The sequence below is a fragment of the Sparus aurata genome, chromosome 11 (genome assembly GCF_900880675.1).
Source record: "Sparus aurata chromosome 11, fSpaAur1.1, whole genome shotgun sequence".
Taxonomy (NCBI): Eukaryota; Metazoa; Chordata; class Actinopteri; order Spariformes; family Sparidae; genus Sparus; species Sparus aurata.
Window position 1 is genome coordinate 11,540,454 of NC_044197.1, and position 21,916 is coordinate 11,562,369.

The window sequence follows — 21,916 nt, forward strand, 5'->3', positions numbered from 1 at the left end:
CACACTAGCTCAGAGCGTGAAAAAAAAATAAAAACTTGAATAAATATTTCATTAGATTATTCTGTGATTTAATGCGCTTCTGCTTGGCTGAGGTCTGGGGCAATATCTCTGGTCCATTTATAAATGCATTAACACAATGATACCCGACAATAGCTTAATATTGATACCCGGACTGAGCCGGTCGGCAGATTGAAGTGAGGCAGCATAGGAATTGTTTTGTCTGCCTGCTGTGCTGAATCACACCTGAAGAAGAAAAAAGGAAAAAAAAAAAGCAGCTCTCTTTCTCTCTCTCGTTAGAGTGCAGGTTACTTGACTGCACAAGGGAAGATTAGCCAACCTCAGCCGAACTCGTGGGATAAAATCTGTCCAGATGAGGAGCGACTCAACACGAATGGACACAGAAACCGATTCAGCCTATTTTCTTTGAGTGCTTCTTCATGTGTGCATCCACTTTTGTCCAAAATCAAATAAATAAAAGAAAATCAGACAAAAAAACAAAAAAACAAAAAAAAAACAGCTGCCGACACACATGAAAAATTAACATCCACAGATTAAAGCAATAGTTCTGCATATATGCATGTGCGTAAATGTGCAAGTGTGTGTTCTGCATGCGCTATAAGTGCAGGCTAATTAGAGCCAAAGGGAGAAGTTTTCACAGTCTATGATAAATTCCACATCAGGAAATCCTCTACCTATTAATACCAATTGGGCGACAATAATTGGCAGGCCATCGACAGCGTGGGCAGAATTAATCATTTGAAGAGGCAGACTAGACTGAATTTTTAATTGGCAGAGGCAGCCACTGTTTAGGGAGGCAACCAGCTGATCACCCAAGAGACTGCTGCTTCAGACAATGCACATTTGCTAATCCTCTTGAGTCAAGTTATTATGGCCATGCATTATTATCACGCGTTACAAACTAATTCCATGTTTTCCCTCATGGATTACCAAGGGGAAAAATAGTTGCATAAAAAAAAAAAAGAAAAGAAAAGAGGAGGAAATAATAAACACAGAGAGCACAATGTGGACAAAATGAGAATCAGAATGACAGAATAAGTTCAGTGACTACCGAAAGCACGACACTTGGAGTGATGAGAATAACGAGCGCTTGTGTGCGTGTGTGTGTGTGTGTTTGCGTGTGTGTGTGTGTGCCTGCGGGTCTGTGTGTTTATCCCTCTGTCCATCAATGTATTTTGTCAGTCTGAATGTGTTCCTTTGTGGCTGCTGTTCCAGTGTTTCCATACCCGTAATCCTTTTTTCTGCTTAATAACGTGATTAACTATAAAATAACCTCATCAGAGATCATTGGCACATTAGGGTTTGATTACGTATTGTTAATTGTGTGTGGTCTGGATTCATTACATTTATAAGCCATTTAATTTGCCTGGACAGTACTTATCTAAAATGAATTAGTTGTCTGTAAGTTAATGAATAACGGTGAAGATGAACTTCTACAATTTAGTCATTTTCACAGTTATGTTATTATCTAATCTGATCAGAGAGGCGACCTTGCCTACTTACATTTATACAAGTTCATGTTTTAGATTCAAAATGGTAAGAAACGCCTGACAGACATATAATATATGTCAAAGCTCTGACGAATTCTATTAGATTTTATGAAAAGAGGATTTTAGTTTGTTACAAAGTTTTGCATTTCAGACCTGAGGAAGAATTAATTTCACTGAATAAAAACAGAAGATCTAACCTAAATCTTTTTTTTAGTTGTTTAACTTTTCAATCAGAGCGTGAATTATGTCATAAATGCTGATAGTTATAATAATGCAATGGAGAAAAGTAACTATTCTAATCTACTGCTACCAATAAATGTAATTTATGTTACAGTAATCTCTTCATATATTTCACTTGAACTACATTCAGATCTATCAAAAGCTCTATTTTCTCTGCATGGAAATACATCCAAGGGCCTGAATTTGTCTTTTTCCCTGACACCGTGATCAAGCGACGATCACTCAGGAGCTAAATAGTGCAATCATTATGCAACACAGGGCAATGACATTTTAGTATATGTATGCACACACATGCACAAACACATACCGATGAATGCCAAATGAGAGCTACACTGAAAAGGGAGAAAAAAAGAGTCTTTCCTCCTCCACACTGACAATACCAACTGTGGAATCAGGAGCTCCATGGAATATTTGACAGATAAGAGCTAGGATAGAAAATATTTATATCTCGAAGGAGACCTTCATAAACCCAAGCACAACATTTTAATCACTACAGAAGAAACTGCACATGATAAAATAAAAATCTATGTCTTCATATATATCTTTTAATTCCATTTATCATAATTTATTCAAAGTGTCTTATGTCATTAAAGTTGGGGCGATCAATGAATCCATATCAATGAATATATACAGCAGAACTATTGCATTGGTGATGTGGCCTCAGTGCGAGGGGGCTTTGTGACAGCTGTGGACAACCGTTGCGATGGTAACACATGCAGTATCTCTTGACGGTGTCCCTATATCTCATAGAGCGACGTGGCATTGTTTGCACTGTTTCCAAATGGCATTTTACATTATTGTCACAGATTGTCTTGTCTTTTTTCTAAATGTCACTGTAATGAAGGGGCTTATCTCCTCGACTAACATCCTTCACATATCAACATCTGCTCTGCAGAGGTCCATGATCAGGAAGAGGAGGAGAGTGGCCTTTTATTCAGTTTTTTGCAACACAGACTTAAAAGCGGCGTAAATAAAACATAAATGTCGTGCAAAAGAACAAACTTTTGTTCTCCCTTTGAATTATGAATCTTGTGTTGCAAGCAATTCCAGCAGAAACGTGATCTTGTGATTACAATGGAACAAATAATCATCATCATTATTATTCTCATCATTATTATTATCATTATGAGTGATTGTTCTAAACACCAGACAGGCGCAGCCCTGTAGCTGCCATGGTTTGTACCCATCATGGCTGAGTGAGAATACAAATGAAATGTGATAAACAAAATCAAAGTTCATGATGATGATGGTGGTGGTGGTGGTGGTGACGATGATGATGATGACGTCTAACACTGCGTGGCTCGACCGTGAGGAGGGGGACCACGTATTGTGTGATGCGGTTCTCCCACCCAGGCAGCAGTGATGTACACTATCCATCCCTGATATAACCAACTTCATTATGGAGGGTGGAAGTTGTCACTGTGTACAGTGAGCGGAGTGGATTTACACTCTCAGCCCTCCGTCTGAGCAGCAGCAGCAGCAGCAGCAGCAGCACCTCTCTCCGTCCGTCATCTTGCGACAGCTCTGGCGCCCTTTTGGAGATGTTGTGGCATTGAACTGATTTTTTATTTATTTATTTATTTATTTTTTTTGGACGCATCGGGTTATTTGCGACCCGGCCCCCTGCTCGCACATGGGGCGATGTTAAAGAAAGCATATGGATGAATAAATGATGCCGCCCCTCCGCGAGGAGACGGAGGGGACTGGCAGGGGAAGGCTCTTTAAAAATGCATCCTTTCCAAGCGCCTCTGCCCCACTTAAGAGCGCGTCAAGAAAACACTGTCCAAATGCTCTATAAAACGCAGAGACACGGCCAAGGTATCAGTCACGATACTGCACACTGTTTGTAAAATCTTCCATTTTGGTTGCACGCGTATTGAGAAAAAAAAAAGGTGGAATTATCAAGATGGAAACGTAAAAAAAATGCGCCGAAATATGACGCCGTGAGGAAACAACGCGCGTTATTACGCCACTACAACTGGGACAACATGACAAAAAACATGAATGTAAAATGAAAATGTGTAGGCGATGATGCACATGAAGATTTTATGATTTCCTTTTATCACAAATATGTATATAATAGTAGACCGAGTCCGTATCAGATTAAGAAGAAGTGGCATACACGCGTAAAGACGCGTTCCTGTTTTTACCACACTCGAGTTCAATAGGTTAGAAAACGATGAGAAATACTATCAAGACATATAAGCGGGCCTCGCAGCCATTGGAGGGGCGACACGTTACCTTTGTGCATGCCGGTGTATCGGTCCTTGAGAACTGTCAGTTCGTGGATTTTCCCAAACTGTTCAAACAGAGGTTTCAGGTCTTTTTCCTCCAAGTTCCGCGGTATCTGCCCGATAAACAGCTTAATGGCATCTTGGTCTTTCATGTTGCCGCTCTCCGAATGAATTGAAATGGGTTCTGACCCGTTCATGGGTTTCGGAAATGTGATCTGAGGGTACTGGTGCTGGTGTGGGATAAGTAGTAGTGGTTGTTGGGTCGGTGGCGCCCCCGGTCCGGTGAAAACCAGGCTGGAGTGAGCGGGCTGGGGCTGCTGTGGATGGTGCTGCCTTCTTGTTTCAGTCTGAGTGAATCTGGCCATTCTGAGCTGGGAGCAGAGTGGATAATAATGACAACACACACACACACTGTGAGAGAGCAAGCACTCAGCTGGAAACCAGGCTGACTTTCTATCCGACACACAACACACACGCACACACAGTACAAAGCGGAGAGTAGAGGGAGAGGTGGCGGGGGGGAGCAGCGGCGGAGCGAGCGCGCAGGAGCCACATTAGACGCTCTGGAGCGACACCCAGTGTCAGGAGACCAGTACTGCAGCTCAGGAGAGGCCAATGGGCTGGTGGGGGTTGTGTGAATGTATGAAATGTGGGTTTGACCATGACTGAGCATGTATGTAAAATACTGCCAGTTGTGGAAGAAGTACTCCAGATGATTTAGGTCAGTGAAAGCAGCAGAAGACATGGTGGACTGTCATAGCACGAGCAGCACAGAAGTTACAAACAACACCAATGATGGCTCCCTCACATGTAAGTGTTCCAGTAAGTCCCCACAGCCATCATTAACTTCATTATCCCCACCTGTGTGTTTCCTATTCTGACTCGTCAAAACGTCTCCCGTCGAAATAGCAAAAAGCCCCTCATTCAAAATGTTACTTGGCTCACAGTGAGTGAACAGGTAATCGCAGGAATGAGGACATAAGTCACACCCTTTCCAAAAGCCCTGATGTGCAACTGTCACAGCTGTGTTTCAGTTGCACGGGCCGTGCTGATTCTCGCTATGTAGAGGAGTAAAACGCTGACGTTAGGGAGTAATATCTTGCAAAAGTTTCTGCAGCGGTTGGATAAAAATGTAATTGAAAACTGCAGAAACTTTGTAGATAAATGAGGTAAAGCAGTGCAATATTTGCCTCTGAACTGCGCTGGATAAAAGTGTTACGTTTCCACAAAGTTAAAAGTGAGACTGTGCCTCAGCGCGGTACTCGAGTAAAAATGTGCAGAGTTACTTCTTCGGCGACTAAACATAAAACGGTCAGCAGGTCTATAAATAGTAATTCATCAGTGCCCTGATCTGAGTGATGAAAACTGCTGTGTTGATGTCAAAAATGCAGCTATATGTCTAAATGTCCACTATCAGTGTGTGAAATATAGAGGATTAATGACAGAGAAATAAGGCAAATGCTCAAGTAAAAGTCAAGCAAGAAGCTTGTCATCCAAAAATGAAAATGTAGTCATTATCTACTTGTAGCATTCTCCTCAACAACTGAAGTAGATGGGGACATAAAATAAACAGAAAAAACACTCACGAAAGGCTCCATACAGCTCATGCAGCATGATCAATGTCTCCAGAAGTCCAGAGATCCCAAATTGATTTGAAAAGATGTTATTAACACCTTTTGCAGGCCAAATTCTTCACTGGAGCTTCTTCACTGCTGAGCTAAAAGTAAAAAAGTGTTAGCACACACCCCATCTGAAGTCAGTACAGGAGCTCGGCCACACGTCAAGGGTTATAAATACAGTCATTTCAAATCAATTTGTCTCTCCAGGTTTCCGGAGACTTGGATTATGCCAGACAAGCTGCGCGGAGCCGTTTTATTGAATCATTTATTTTGTTTGCTTGTTTTTGTGGGGCTGAAAACGTCCCCGTCTACTTCAGTGGCAGAATGCTGCAACCCTTTTTTCACTGTGAAGCTCCAGAAATGTTTTGTCGACTGAGAAAATTCACCTAACTTTCATATCGACGAGGGGTGGAGGGGGTTAGATAATGACTGAATTTTGTATAATTCAGGTGAACGTGTCCTTTAAGAACCACTTTAAAGCAACAGCGATACACTGAGACTGGATCACAACTGAGAATTGTGTGTTAAAACACACTAATTAAAATCAGAACATGTTAAAAGTACTTTTAGAGGTTGTTTGGACACCTTTCTGGCTTCATAGGTACCATAACTGTCTGCTTCAGCCTTCACTGCGTTTACATGTACATGCTCGCAGCAGTGAAAACTTGACATGGGCCTCTGTACTACTGTGCATGTTACAGTAAACGCTTCTGCAAGTGACAAGTGCACAGTTTAAAAGTAAATGGCACTGCTATCTGCGCTCTGTCATTAGATTGAGTCGGGGGACCTGCAAACATTAACCACAATTAGGAGACTTACTGTAAGTACTTTTCAAATAGCACGCAGGCTAATCCCCCACGAGGGGGTTTATTTGCATCATTTGCCTTCTCTTTGCAGACACTGTCAATAGCACTCAGATCTAAATCCACCAAACCCCCCCAAAAAAGTCTTGTTCAACTGTTAGTGAAGGCAGAACAACGCAGACAAAACCAATGCACAACGGGCAGTGTAGTTTGACTTACAGCTTAGCCATAAACCAGCCTTTAACTAAAACACGTCTGCCGGACAGATTTCTAATTACAGCCTATTTAACAGTGGATTGAATAAAGTGATATATACTGTCTGTGACAGTAGGCTCAAGGCTGCGAGGTGAATCGATACTGCTGCTGGCTGCCGCCGCTGCCTCTCTCACCGCGGAGGGGCAGCACCACAGGGGGCCCCTCCCAGAACTTTGACTCACAATTGGCTGCACCACTGTGTGAGACAATCGCCTTCAGCTGCCTCCGTCACTCCGAATTGAGTAGTGTACCTGAAAAAGCGAGGAATGGCTCACATCCATGAGGGGGCCCCGGTGTGCAGCAGAGGCAGACCAGTCAGCAGCGTTCAGGGGTTGAGAAGTTTGGAGGGAGATGTCCGGAGTGGACGGTTGTTTTCACTGAGAATGGTTTCAGCTCTATTGAACTCCGCTCACAATATTTCTTGCTGCAAAACTCAATAAGTGCAAGTGTGGATGGAAAGACATCAGCAGGCAGGGGTACAAATTGACATTACCGGTCAATAAAATAGTGGGTGGTAGCTGCACAGACACGGGGCACTTTCTTTTCTTTTTTAAATGTTTTTATTATTATTATTTTATTGCAAACTTGTTCTTTAGAAATGTGAATGTAATTCTTTGGAGCGGTGGGTCCCAGAGTGCCCACACGAGAAGATACAGTTGCTGAGACTGCTGTTCGCTTTTTTTTTTTTTTTTTCCGATTAGTAGCGGTTTTGCTATTTTATGCTCCGTCCGTCGTGTTATAGATGTATCGATCAGGACAGGCGGGGGTACTCACTGGATGTGGCCGGCCACCTGAATGGGAGCTGGCGGGGACAGGGGTCAGGGTGGATGTGTCTGGGCGGACGGCTCAGCGTGTTTTTAGCCCTCTCGCGTCCGCGGCGAGGCAACAAGCGGGGCGAGCGCGGCTCATATCGAATAAGAGCGCCGAGCTGTCGTGGCACTGGCTCGCAGGGCTCGGAGGGAGGCTGAGTGGCTATTTTTAGGGATGTGGTCAGCACAGGGGGAGGGGGGGGGGGGGGGGGGGTATTGAGAACTTCCACTTCATGGTTTTTTTATTGACCCGTGCCATTAGTGTTTCGCCAAGCTGAAGGCAGAGACAAGAAATCAATAAAGGTCACACTATTAGCGCGAACTAAAAAGTTACATACAATTTAACTGGCTGGCGTTCATTCTTCTGCTTGTTAACCAGCCTGGACCCTGAGAGGGAGGCAGCCTGGCTTGATCTGTTCAGCTTGGGAGGCCTGGAGGGCCCAAGGGGGGAGACACAAGGCAGCTGAGGGAGTCATTTTTGCATCCTGTGTGCACTCGCAGACATACAGTCAAGACGGGCATGCGCTGCAGACACACACGCACGCACACACACATCCTAATTATCCAAATTCAACATTGTTCATCCAGTAGCTCACTTGCATATTGCGCTAACAACAGCGTAGGCACAAACAGCGCACAGAGAACGCGAGGACACAGTTTGACTCGCCATACGCCGTTTAGTTAGGAGCCGGAGTCGACGAGTGAATGAGGGAACTTGACAAAACACAAATGTGCAGAAAGGGAAAGCTTCTTCTTCCTCTCTGCTCGGGCTGGCGCGCCGAAGTTTTCTGAAAGTGTAGTTGCGGTTTAACAAGCGGTAAGAGTTGGAGGTGTCCCCTGGCGCCTAATTCACCCCTGCACTCCGGTTATGCATTGCAAAGCATGCTCGCTGGAGTGCAAGGTGTTGTTCAAGAAAAATTAGGGTGCGATGTGATGATGGCGGATCACACTGGAGACAGTTTTATGGGCCGCTGAGTTAACAGGCTGATGAGATGTGATAAGAGAAGGCTGAGCTGTGGAGTTACTGTGCCGCACCTTTCTTTCTCCTCCCGGTTTGAAAGTAGAATGAAGCTCCTCGATATCGATCCGAGCACTCCAACATGTCCCTCCCCTGATCAAGAAAATGGACTTCCACCTCCGCATCATGAGTTCATGAATGTGTTCTCGTGAAATTCCACATTCGATGGTAAGTCTTATAAATTCTCTTCCTGTGGAGCCTTAAACAATCAGCCGACAGAGATGAACATGAATAAAACCTAAACTATTCAAGTGTCTGAGCACGTCGATCGCACATTTCTAGTTCCAGTTAAAACACGGATGTAGTCGTTAGGAGAGAGAGGGGAGAGAACAGGCCCTCACATTTGGGCCCGCTGTAACTAGCTGACTTAATAATCATCCCTCCCTCTACAGACCACACAGACGAGTTCAGAGATTACAGGTTCCACTGTTTGAACATTTCGGAAGTTTCCCAGTTGTCCTGGCCAAGATTAGATGATGAATTCTGGTTGGTTTGTGGCAGCTGGCTGATTTGTGCTTGATGATGGGCTTTTTACTCCACAGCATTTAATCGATGGCTTTAGTAACTGGGTACTTAGCAAGTTTCTTCTTATTGTCATCATTATTATAGTCATTATTTTGTTAAAAGTCATCACAGAATCACAAATGCAGAGGAAGACGGACCGGAGGAGGAGGAAGCAGATCTAGCTGAGGAAGCAATTTCAAAATTCAACTTCACTTTATTTATAATTGCCCTAGCAGCCCATGTACACATAGAAGAAGAATAAGAAGAAGATGAAAAGATGAAGAAAAGAAGAAGAAGAAAAAGAAGAAGAAGAGGGGATAAAGAAGAAGAAAAACAAAAACAAGAAGAAGAAAAGAAGAAAAAAGTAGAGGAAAAAGAATGAGAAGAAGAGTAGATGAAGAAAAAGAAGAAGAAGAAGAAGAAGAAGAAGAAGAAGTACTCTTACCTGTGGTGCTTTAGATGCACAGTATGTAATTTCGGCCGCGATAGTGTTCTCTCAATCAAAACAAAACAAAACAAAAGTTTTATGATGTGAAGCAGCGAGGCATCATGGGAGTTGTGTCTTCAGTGTTGAACAACCAACACTGCTGATTAAAATCTATCATCGTCACTCAGACAGAACCATTCACAGACAAGGATGAGGTAATGTATGAGACGTTATGTTCAGCCGCGTTCACAGAGTTCCTTCTTCACTCCCTGACTCTCGACCAAATGAGGGGCACAGTCGCGTTAAATACATTTATGGATTTCTCTGGAAACATTTGGAATAATGCATGTACATGTACATGTCAACAAATGAACAACGACAGCTAGTACTTTCTTATACATCTGAATGCAGCAATGTGACATTATGTATCTTATAATATATTTTGATGCTGATAATCACTGTGTATTTTCTTCACTTAAAAATCAAGGCATGACCTTATTACTTCGAACGGAGTATTTGTATGTGATATTGCTTTTTTTTTCTTTTTCTTTTTTAACTTTCCTTAAAAGATCTGAGTATCTCTTCCACCACTATTGATTTGTCTCCGGGTTTGTACAGATCCTCATCCAGGATGTGTCTTCCTCCCACTGAGCAGCTTGTTCTCGGTCCACTGAGGGCTCTGAAACAGACAATTTCCTTCTGCACCGGGTGTCGTGCTGGGCCTTACATGGGTTGTGGGATAAGAGAAGAGCAGGAATGATTGGAAATAATGAAACAATTTTGATATATTGAAGATTAACTTTATCATCCAAAAATGGCCTCTGAGAGATTCTGATCACCCACTGTGATTGGGAAATGGTCTAGCCCGCAGAGCCATCTCGCCTTTTCTCGCTAATCTAAGTCACTGCTGTGATCTGAGTTGCCTCGACAACTACCTCAATTTCGAGATTGTCTGGACCGCTGCTGTTTCAATATTAATACACTTATCTCCAAAATGCCATCACATCAACAGAAGACGTGGTCTGACCCCGTCCTGTCCATTTTAGTAGAGGGAATATTTGTCTTTCCTATCACACACATGGCTTATCGCTGGAAAATACATTTCACAGAGACACAAGTGAATCCTTTTTATATTAAACAGAAGAAGTAGATTAGTGACATGATGTGTTCAGGCTGGTGTAATAAACTCATCAAACAACACCACCCAGTTTCCTGAAGCAAAATCTTTATTTATTTTGGGCAATACCCCAAAGTCCTTCAGTATCTGATACTAAATGTACAATACTTAATCAAAAGTAATTTTTCTGGTGATAGATGTGTGTTTATGTATGTATATTTACATTTACTATGTATATTTTGTATGTTATGGGTCAGTCAAGTGACATTTGGTCCAAGTGTCAGGCAGCAAGTCACAGGTCTTTTTTTTTTTTGTCACGTCTTTAGTTACAGCAAGTTAGTTACTGTTTTTCTCTTTTGATCAAAATCATTTGGTTTTCTTTCTTCTTCTTTTCTTCTTTTTTTTAAAATCCGATTGCGAATAGAATAGATTGATTCAAAATGTGCGTCTTTGGCTCCGATGTATCATGCAGTCTACAGTGTTGCTGAAGTAATTTGATAAATGTAAAGGAGTGGAAGTAGCAGAAAATGGAGAGTACCTTGAAATTTGACTTGAGCTCAATAATTGCGAGAATGTAATTAGTTACAATCCATAACTGATTTCTGGCATTTCTTCTGAAAATAGTTACAAACAGTACATAACAAAAATGAATGTTTTAACACTCATAACCATCGTTAATAACTGGTACATTTATAGTGACTTCACTTTTAGTTAATAGTTTTTTCAAGAACAATGAAATACTTTATTGCTATTCAGAAATGTTGTGTTGTAAAGTCGCAGCTGATGTTTATTATACTTTGTGAATGGTTAATAAACACTGTGTAGCTCCTGCTGCCTCATGTATTGACAGACCTGGATCATCATATCCTGGGCTCAGATGGATCATTCAACACTCCTCTCTTATTAAATAGTTTATTAAGCACTGAATAGTTTGTTAACAGTGAAATAACTAAGTACTAAAATCTAATTAACTATGAATGTACCATTTATTGAAGAACGTTATCATAAAGTGTTACCATGCATGCAAACAAGTTGTCTTGCTGGGTTGTCATGGCTTTACGCTTTTGATGATCTGGGCCCTACACCTCTATGTACCCACTGCTGCAGCAAGTCAGCCTACTGTGAAAGAAAGCCTCTGTGACCTTTGGGTTGAATTTGTACTTACAATTTCTAACCACTAGATGGAAGCTGCGTTCCACTGTGACCTCCACTCCAATCCTGCCAGTCACGTAAGGACAACCGTGTCTAAATAATGACTAACCTGCAATAAATTATTGCCAGTTCCCCTAAAGCAGCATTTTCAATATCGCATTTGCTGTTAATAATCCATATCGACAGAAATGATTCTCTCACAGAAACTGCCAGCTGAACAAGCAGGGCTTCACATATAGCAGCGGATGTTTGGTCTCCTCAGTCGGCTGGTTATCCACCCGCTCCGGCACAGTGTATGAGGATGAGGCTTTTTGCACAACTTTTATAGAGCGTAACTAAACACATCTGTTGTGGGGAAACTTCACAATACCAGAGCACTTACGTGGTAGTGGTGTGGAAAAAGCGTTGGCAGATGTGGAGTGTGTTTGGCTCAGGTGAGTTGGGGCATATTGAGATGAGGCTGTTTCAGGGCCACTGAACATCTGCTGCGCTTCGGCCTCAGGGGGACTGATGAGACTGATGAAAGGTGTCCAAACACTCCTCCCACACATATGTCAATATCAGACAGCATGTTTTCAGCTTGCATTATTTCGATACAATTTCTGGGTCATCAACAAAATTAAAAAAAAAAAAAGGAAAAGCGTATTTGTGGTTTCTTTGATTCCCGCCATGAGCGCGTGTCATAACTATGGCCCTTTAAAACACGGCTTTTAATGCAAACACTGACAATTAAAAAGTAAAATAATGTGTTTTGAAAAATCTGTATCTATAAAGCACAACATTTATTTAAAAAAAAAAAAAAAAAAGAATCATTACACAATTAAAAAAACAAAACATTTTACCACCTAAAACATTTAAAAATTCACCTCAATTATCAACGGAATGTGGGGAAAATATACAGTTTTAATTGGAGTGAATACCAGCTAGGCATGAGCAATGTTGTAATGCAGAAGGTAAACAGCACCAAAACACAGATGTTCCGACCTTCCAGTCCATGCAGAGTCAGCTATTAGGTCCACTAGCTGCACGTTTAACTGATCTTACGAGCTCACTGCAGTTAGCAGGAAATAAGCGGTTACTTTTGAGACCAACTGCTTGTTTGAAGTAATTTGACAGGTGGCCAATTCTTACACATTGCACCTTTAACATTCCAGATGACCAGAGGATAGCACAGATCCCTGACAGAGTGAACGTCCACAAAGTGGTGGCTAATGTTTCTTAAACAGAAAAATGCCTTTCCGTGTTTTAAAATCAATCCGTTCATGTAAGAATACAGCTGCACAGTCTAATCTGCGTTGAACTAAGCATTGCTAAAAAGGAGAAAAATGAATTGGAACTGATATTTCACTCAGTTTATTGCAGTCTCAGTTGATTGCCACAATTCTGTTGCTGTAATTTACTTTTTGCTATTTTCCACAACATGAAGTATTTTATTTATATATATATATATATATATATATATATCAAGACACCATGCAGTGTTTAATTCAGCTTTTATTGCACACATATAGTTTGTAGCCAGTTTAATTCATGTTTAGATTTTTTTCATAAGTGAAATCTTGCTGATAACGTTGCATTAAAGTTTTTACTGCCGTGTTATACAACCATCCAAACGTTAGCTAAGTCTGTTTCTGCCAAACCACAGATAAGTTTAAACTGAATGTGTCTTTATGTTGCAACTTCACATTTATATAGGTCTAATTTTATATTTCTCTCTTGTCACGATGCTGTGCTGATTCTCTGCTTTGGTTTAGGCACAAAAACCTCTTGTTTTGGGTTTGAAAAAACTCGGTGGTATGGGTTAAAATACCTGTTTTGGTGGCCACAATGATCGATGGAAGGGTTCGCAGGTGTCCTTAAAAAAAACAAAACACCCTCTTTTCACCAAATAAACACAAGATGTGAATGTAATATACCACGTTGGCTACTAATGTCAACCTTGGACGTATCCCTGGTTTGAAGAAACTTTAACTGCTAACCATTATATCCCGGTGACTGGGCTCTGCAAATTATATATTTTCTCAAAGGTAATGACTCAGTGATTTCTGTGGCTGATTCTTTCACTCACTGCTTTTCTTTCAGCCTGAAACAATGTTAGTGCTGGATGGACACAGTAGCTTTGACAACTCATGACAACTAAATACAGCAAACTCGATCGTGCAGGATGGTGTTAACAGTTCTTTCCACTTCTAATAGATTTGAATATAACAGGTGCTTCAATCTGCATATTGCATCAAAACAACTGCAATAATGAAAGTCTTTTGGTTCATTTTACTGGCACACAGGCCACCCACTGTGTCAACAGATCAAAGCAAACCGGATATCCTTTGGAGCAGAACCCACTAATCTCTGCCACAGTTGATTCCCCACACCTTCCTATTCAGGTCGGAGGACAAGTCCCTGCGGCACGATTGCGGGCCAGCCTTGAGCAAAGACTCCTTTCTGCAAGGGGCAAGATGCAATGTTTGATGCCATAGAATACCTGATTGTCACTCAAATTTCTCAAAGCGTGCGTTGCCGTTGAAAGCATCCGCAGTAACAGAGAAGTCAAACGATTCTCAGACACATTCAGGTGTCATACCTGCACATGGTTTAGGTTGCTAGGCGACAGCAATCCCATACGTGTCGTTTGGGCAAGAGTTCTAACAACCTAAACCTGGAGATGCTGAAAGAACTTTAAAGCAGCCTCACTGTGTTGAAACATTAAAAGTCAGTTGTTTAGACAACCAGGAGAGCATGAATGCTCACGAGAGTTGGGAAAAAAATACTCTTTGTCAAGAGTTTTCATGAACCATGACGGTGTGACTTTTCAACAATAATGGGCCCTTTCTGATGAAAGGGCTGGCTTTCATTTTGAGGCATTTCATTTCATTACAAGCCTTGCTATCGTGCTTGCTGGCTTACTGAAATTGCTTCCTGACACAGACGATTATAACTGAGCAATCATTAATTTAAGGGCTCCTGTGTCTACATCGGTAACGTCAGGCCTTGAGGTCCAGGAGGGAGTGAGTCGGACCCTGGACGATGACAGAGGAGACCCATGACCAGAATATCATAGTTTATCAGGAATAGTTAGGATTCAGCCATTTCACACATAAGATGTGGAACGCAACCTGCATTGGACCTGTCCATGCAAGTCGGCTTTCGTTTGTTAGAGATAATCTAGACTGCAGTGTAGTCCAGACTCTTAACTGATTAACGGACTGTAGAGTAACACTGGGCTTAGAAAGTTTGCCATATTCACCTTTAGACATCAGCTCTTTGTAACTTTGCTTTTTGAAATAATGGAGGTTGTCGCAATTTCTTGTTGATGTGATTTAAATGAAGAGAATCGTTTTCCTGCACCTTTGTTCCTGTTTACAGTCATTTACAGAATTTGCTGTGAAATCAAATGAAAATTTATTATGGAGGGCACCCCTAATCGTGTGCTGGTGCACCTAAATTAGACACATTTAGGGGTACCAGTACAACCAGTGTGTGTGGTGTGTTAGTCTGGAGCCCTGAACGTTATCTTGCTCGGGGTCAAAATGTTTGTGAGAAATGCCTGTTAGTTAAGTTAATAGATCCTTACAACTAATAAGTTCCCCTCTTAGATGCATTCACTCCCCTCTATCACACAGGAGGTTTGCGCACACTGGCACACACATTGACTACACACAGACAGACTATCACACTCACACACACACACACACACACACACACAGGTAATTTTGGGTGTCAGCTTCGACCTGACCTGCATCTCTTTGGGAAGAAAACCAGAGCACTCTGTGGAAATGCAGACACATTTAGAAAAAAATGCCTCAAGGTCCTGTCACTTAAAAGTGCCCTTTTTGTCTTTAAAAGTGTCTAATGAAATCCAAGTGAACTCTTCTATTCAAGCTGTTTTGCTGCACTCTGACTGAATAACAAAACAAACATTTGACACTTTTTAAATTCCCATGCATGAAACGGAACTTTAACGAATAAGCTTCTTAAAAAAAAAAACACTCTAAATAAAGCAATTTGAAGGTTTGGAATGGGTGTCCCCTGCCTCTTACTGGAGCTGTTTTATCTCGAGTTAGATGATTTATTTCGCCCGGAGGCTGATGCAGCTAACTGGTGAACCGAAACTTTACTGATTGACTGTAAAGTGGAATACATTTTTTCGATATCATCAATTTACACGGCGGAGTACAGGGACAACACAACCAGCCCCAACTTTAACTTTCTCTACTGCTGCTAATTTTGCTGCTTATGTCGGTGTTGGATGTGTATGCTTAGTCACTGACATGAATCCAGTGCCTCGAGTGTGTTTGCACAAGAATAATGGCTTGAATTGACTTTCTGCCAGATGTAAGCAAAGTAAAAGACAAACCCTGTCAGTTCAACAATCCTAAATAATCTACGTACCTTCTTACACTTACTGTGGGAGTGCTCTTTGGTTTTTCCTCACTGGAAGAAGGTTATAGGAAAACTGGGTGAATGGCTTGGGAAAGCTCTGCCAGAATCCCCCCAACTCTGCCTACTGGGAGACAGATCAAGGTCACCAGCAGGAATATCAAAAGCAGAATTCGGTTTGGCACTGACAGGCTTCATCACTGCAGCTAAAATCTTTCTTAGCCACTGGAAGAGTCAAACCCAACCAGAATTTACTGACTGGGTTAAGCTGATGACCGATAATGCTGCCTATGAATTGATGAAAGGGAAATTTAACCAGGTCTGGGGTCATTTTCTGAATCATATAAGAGGGGAATAGGTGCCTATAACATGTGAGGGAAGGATGAAGTGTTGGGTGAAGTGCTGTGCTGTTTATGGGCTGGGACTTATGTATGTATGTATATTTATATATTATACATATTTTGTTTTCTGTATTCTGTGCATTGTTTAATATGGTTGATTTGTTTATGCTGAAGTTTGACGTCTTTTGTACGATGTTTGACATATGAGAAATGTAATAAAAACTTAAATGACAAAACAAACCTAAATAATCAAACTTTATTGTTTCTTGTGTTTTTGTTATACATAGCCATGAGAGAGAGGTGCTGGTAGAAACATGTCATGACTTTCTGACAGAACTAAGCATGCCAAGCTGACTACTATGCCTGAATCAGACGAGTGACTGTGAAGACAGTTCGGTGTTAGGCCAACAAGAGACTCAGGATTACCTTTTGTGGAACACAGAGCCAAAGTCCCACCTCACCTCATGGCTTACTTTCTGATTCACTTACTTTTTATTGCTTATGTCGCCAATCACTAAGGGCCTTTCTTCCTCCTCTTTGGTCATAGTACAGTGGAATTCTACTGCTGCTTTAAAGTTTGGACTCATCATCATTTTAACCAAGACGTATCAATAAGCAGGAGCTAGTACACCGTTTTTACGGCTGTGACTCAGGGGCAGCTGTAGCTCAGGGGTAGAGCCCAGCGTCTTGTTATCAGAAGGTTGCTGGTTCGATTCTTCCGGTCTGCATGTGGAAGTGTCCTTGGGCAAGATGCGGAACCCCAAAACTGCTCCTGATGTGCTGGTCGGCACCTTGAATGGCAGCCACCGTCATCAGTGTATGAATGTATGTATGTTTACTGTAAGCCGCTTTGGACAAAGGTGTTTGCTAAATGCCCTAAAATATGAATGTAACAACCACATAACTAGTTTGGGTTCCTTACTGAATAATTTATCTGTTTATAGGTTCTCGTCGGTGCGAGAGTGTGACACACTAAAGGTGTTTGTTGAGATCAATATGAAGGCAGACTCTGAAAGTGGAAGTGTTCCAAGGGGGATGGACGTAGGAGCATGCCAAACCATCTCCCCATCGCATGCCCCCACCCACGTTTGTAGTCCTAGAGACACCTGTACATGTGGCAGGAACTAATACAGAAGCAGCTCTGAGTATTTATCCGGTTGTAATTATGTCTGTTGGTGGACAAATGTTGTCAGAGCAATAAGATTAAAATGAAAGCCAAGTTCAGAAGATGAATGTGGCTCACGTAATTATCTCGTAATGATTGCAGAGTACTCTTGGTTCATAATGTTGATGTGTTGAAAGGCGGCTGGTGTCATCCCACTGCAAGATGCTCTCTAGTTTGTGTCTGTATCTGTTCCATTAGATAAATGATCTGTGTTCATATCTGTACTCACAACATGTGGGGCTTAAACTGAGGTTGTTAAGTTCAGCCTGGAATTGATGGGTTGATCAGAATTTGCTATATTTATTAGATGTATTATATTTAACTGAGCTTAAGATCTATGTCTTTGATTACAAAACAGTACTATCAACAGAATATGTTTTTTTTAAAGCTTGGTGAATAAACCTCAGTCCAGATATTGACACACTTTACTTGGATGAGACTCATACTTCTAAAAAAGTATTTTATCTGTACTGGATACCCTTTTCAGCGGAGTATTCGCTAAACCAATTTATCAATCAATTTGTTAGGATTATGTCTTATGATGTTTCTTTTGACTTTTCTTTTATGGGCCAAGACTTGCAAAATAACAATCTTTTCAGAATAATGGTCATTGTACTTACCATGTACTCTACCATGTCTTTCAAAGCTTTGCACAATTAATTTCTAAATCATTCAGTCAACAAAATTTCAGAAAATCATGACAAAAGACTGTTACGAGTGGCAAGATTTAAAAGTGAACATATAACGGCTCATTTTCTGTGTTCAATCCATTGACAACAATCATAAGAACCAGAACAGTGAGCAGATCTTTATATCACAAAAGCCGTAACAACCATTTACCAGCGCTGCTCGCAAGAAGAGCTGAACTTCAGGTCATGAAAAACGCCTTCTCTCTGTAATATCTTCATCTGCTTTTCTCTGCTGCATCACTACATGTCCCCTTTCTCCTCCATTTTTCTCTTCTCCCTCCCTCCTCCCTTTTTAGTCACTCTTTTAAACAAACGTGGCATAATAAGATGTCAGCTCGGAGTTATCCATTAAGCTTTCATGTTGACCTTAACTCACTCCAGAGAGTTAATGCAAATTGGCCTATTGTCACATCTCTGGTCTGATATGCTAATCGTCTCTCAAAGCTAGACTTTTAGTGGTTTCTTTGTATTGCCTGGTAGATGTAGTATAAGTTGCCTGTCTGGTGTTTTGTTCTACATATTTTGTGTAATTACCCCGCAGAAAATGAAGCCTCAAGTGTGCTGTAAGAAGTAATATGAATGTTGCAGCACAAGTCTCTCACTGTTAAACATATGACTGAAACACGGCAGGTTATAGTTGAGGAGATGCCACTAGACCCTGTTATAATATTCATGTATGCATAACTTATTTTGCCAAATGTCAAGTCTGCGAGCCAATCTTTCGTGCCACGTAGCCATATCATATAACATATTGTGATATAGGGATTTTCATTAGCTTCTTTCAGGCTACATTAGCGTTTCCTGGGATTTTTTTATTTCACATTATGCAGGCCACCTGTGAGGTCTTGCGGTGTTACAGCTCTTGTCAGACTGGCATTTACTGTAATGATTGGCATTTGGTCTTCAGCATCTGTAAATCTCAGTATGGTGTTGTTGTTGAGGCTCATTACCATACCTCCAACCCCCCCCCCCCCCCCCCCCCCCCCCCAGCTTTCAATTAGGAATACGTTGTCATCTGACCCTCGCCTCAGATTTTCTAGAATGAGCAGCAAAGCGGAGAGCAGCGTTCAAATGGGAAATTAATAGTGCTCTGTCAAATGTCATCTCAACTCATCAACAACAACAGGCGCAGGCACTATATAATCCATTCATTATGCATGTTTAGCTCCTGTTTGTTGCTCCTGCAGGGCTCTCAACTCCAGGATCCATGACTTGGAAAAAAAATAAATAAATCGCCCCTCAGGTATTGGAATAGAAATGGTTTGACACGCAGTAAATTAGTAAAAAAAAAAAGGTAGGTGTTGTTGTACTGTAACATTAGGTCAGTACCTGACTGTATCCCTCTAGACACCTTCAAATTAATATTTCACAGTACTGCCAGACTGCTGATCTTCGAGTTTGAAAGCAGTTTCTCCTGGGGCATAGAGTGAAGGCATGTGCACGGCGTAACAGTACGCTCCCTCCATTTACTGTCTGTTGGGTAGCTGACATTCAGCATCGTAAAATCTGTGTTTTGGATTTGTGTATGTAATTGGGGTTACCTGGAATTTCATTGTTTGTTTGTTGTTGTTTTTTTGTTTTTTTTTGCTGAAGCCCTGAAAACCATTCTGGTGATCGAGGGTTTTTTTTTTTATCTGTGAAAACAGTCAAATAACTGATATGACAGGATAATTTTCTCAGCCCCCTATTTTTTTTATTCTGCTTTTCAAAGCAAATGAAAAAAAAAAAGGAAGACCAGGATTTCTTCGTCTACCTTTTTCCTTCCTGTTTACAGCGCCCAGAAACTGCGGGGTTGTGCTGGAACATGCAGTCTCAGCTAACGCTCATTTAGAAATGGAGTCTGCTAACATGAATCCTCACGATGAAAGTGCTAAAATGATGATAATATGTATCGCTTAGCATGTTCCCCGTCTTAGTTTATTGTGCCAGTATGCCAATTTTTTTTGCTAAATTAACATAAATGTCTGTGAGGACCAAAGTGGTGTTTGACTAAACAATGCCACTGCCATTTCAATTAATGGAGCCCAACAGCTAACAGAGCAAAATAACTCAGTTTAGTCCCGCATTGAAGTATACATCCTATTTGTCTTTGTCCATTCTGTTGAGCAATTACTGTTGCATTTTAAAGTTACAAAAATGCTCCAAAAACTAAATTTTATTTAGTTGACAAGTAGGCAGAATTAAAATACATGTAGGAAATCCTTTTGAGTAGCAAATCTATCATTCCACCAGTACATTCCTTGAGTGAAGACACAAAGTGTGAGATAAGTAAAGAATTACTAGACACACTGGTGGCACACAAAACACATCTGTCTCTTCCTGACAATATTGCTGATAACCGACATGATGCTGGAGCCGTGAAAGTTGACCTTTATAGTTTATTACTGTACACCCACTCAGTGTTTGTGTTGAACGTTTCTTCTCAGAGAGTTTTCTGTGTTCAGAGCTGAAGTTTTCAAAAACAACTTGTACAGCACTTACAAAGCTTTTTGCCCTTTGGAACCCTCTTCCATCAGATAATGAAGTCATAATGATGACATAATGCTTCTTTTATGAACACCCATCAGACTAGTCCCGGCAAGATACTGTGTGCTGTGTCAGCTGACAGCTAGCTTATCATGCCCCTCAAATCTCAGTGTACTGATGTGGTCGTCTGTTTAAAGGCCTACGCACCGCTGCTCTGCTGCCGCTCCACCGCAGCCTTCGTCTCCTCTGACCACAAGGTTTTATCCTCTCTGTTGAGTTTGGACCTTTCAGTTAAATACATGACTACTGTGTGTGATTCCTTCCAGATTCCTTATGACGCGTTGTCTACTCTGTTTTGACATGCTGTACTGCTGCAGCAGGGAGCCTTACCGACAATCCTTTGCTGCCAAGTCAAATAAACGTATTGCCATGTCCAACTGCAATACATGAAGTGAATAAGTCTGATGAAAAAAACATGTTTACTGGCAGTGACCTCATTCTACCTGTCTACGTGTTAGTGAGTTCAGAGAGGATGTGTGGGTGAGAATCTGGTGGAACGAAAAGAAGCGGTGGTTCTGGCCTTACAGGCAAGATCGTGAAATTTACACTAAAACTTCAACTATCACAGAATTTCTTGCAAGACTTTCTTTTCCGGCAGTTGTGCTGGTGGAGGGATAGTTTAAAATCTTGCTTTGTCACTTTCTTCCCAATAAAAAACCCGGCAGTTTGACACAGTGCGTTCACTCAGTTGCATTTGCTAATGATTATTTCAGATGGTGGTGCGTGATTGCCTGTTGTGGCTCAGGATTTGCAGGAGGTGCAAGCCTGATACAAATATCTACAAAGTGAGCCAATAACTAGCTTGTTTTCTGTTGTTAACCAGCTTTTGGCTGTAGCGTCATATCTATAGAACCATCATGAGAGTGGTATCAGTCTCACCATCTAACTCCCTGCAAGAAACCAAGTTGGCATGTATATATTTTTTCTATATTATTTTATATTTCTTATGTCAAACTATTCCAGAAAGAACACTTGGTTAGGTTAAGGAAAACATTGTGGTTTGGGTGAAAATAACTGCAATACTTGCGTAACTTTAGTCCCACGCATACAGTACGTTACCAACATAACTCACGTCACGATATGTTATGTAACTTAACTACATTAGTAGGCTAAAATAACTCACTGATGACTT

At 41.3% G+C, this 21,916-nt stretch overlaps 1 protein-coding gene across 14 annotated transcripts in view; it reads right to left on the bottom strand.

Annotated features, from left to right (window-relative positions):
- The window catches only part of celf5a (cugbp, Elav-like family member 5a), a 192,266-nt gene extending 187,780 nt beyond the window's left edge, over positions 1-4,486 (bottom strand). For all 14 annotated transcript variants that reach the window (XM_030432850.1, XM_030432843.1, XM_030432848.1 and 11 more), the window contains exon 1: positions 3,990-4,486. In XM_030432850.1, the coding sequence (XP_030288710.1) occupies positions 3,990-4,347 (358 nt within the window). In that variant the 5' untranslated portion in view covers positions 4,348-4,486. The remainder of the gene's footprint in view (positions 1-3,989) is intronic.
- Between the last annotated feature and the right edge of the window lie 17,430 nt (positions 4,487-21,916).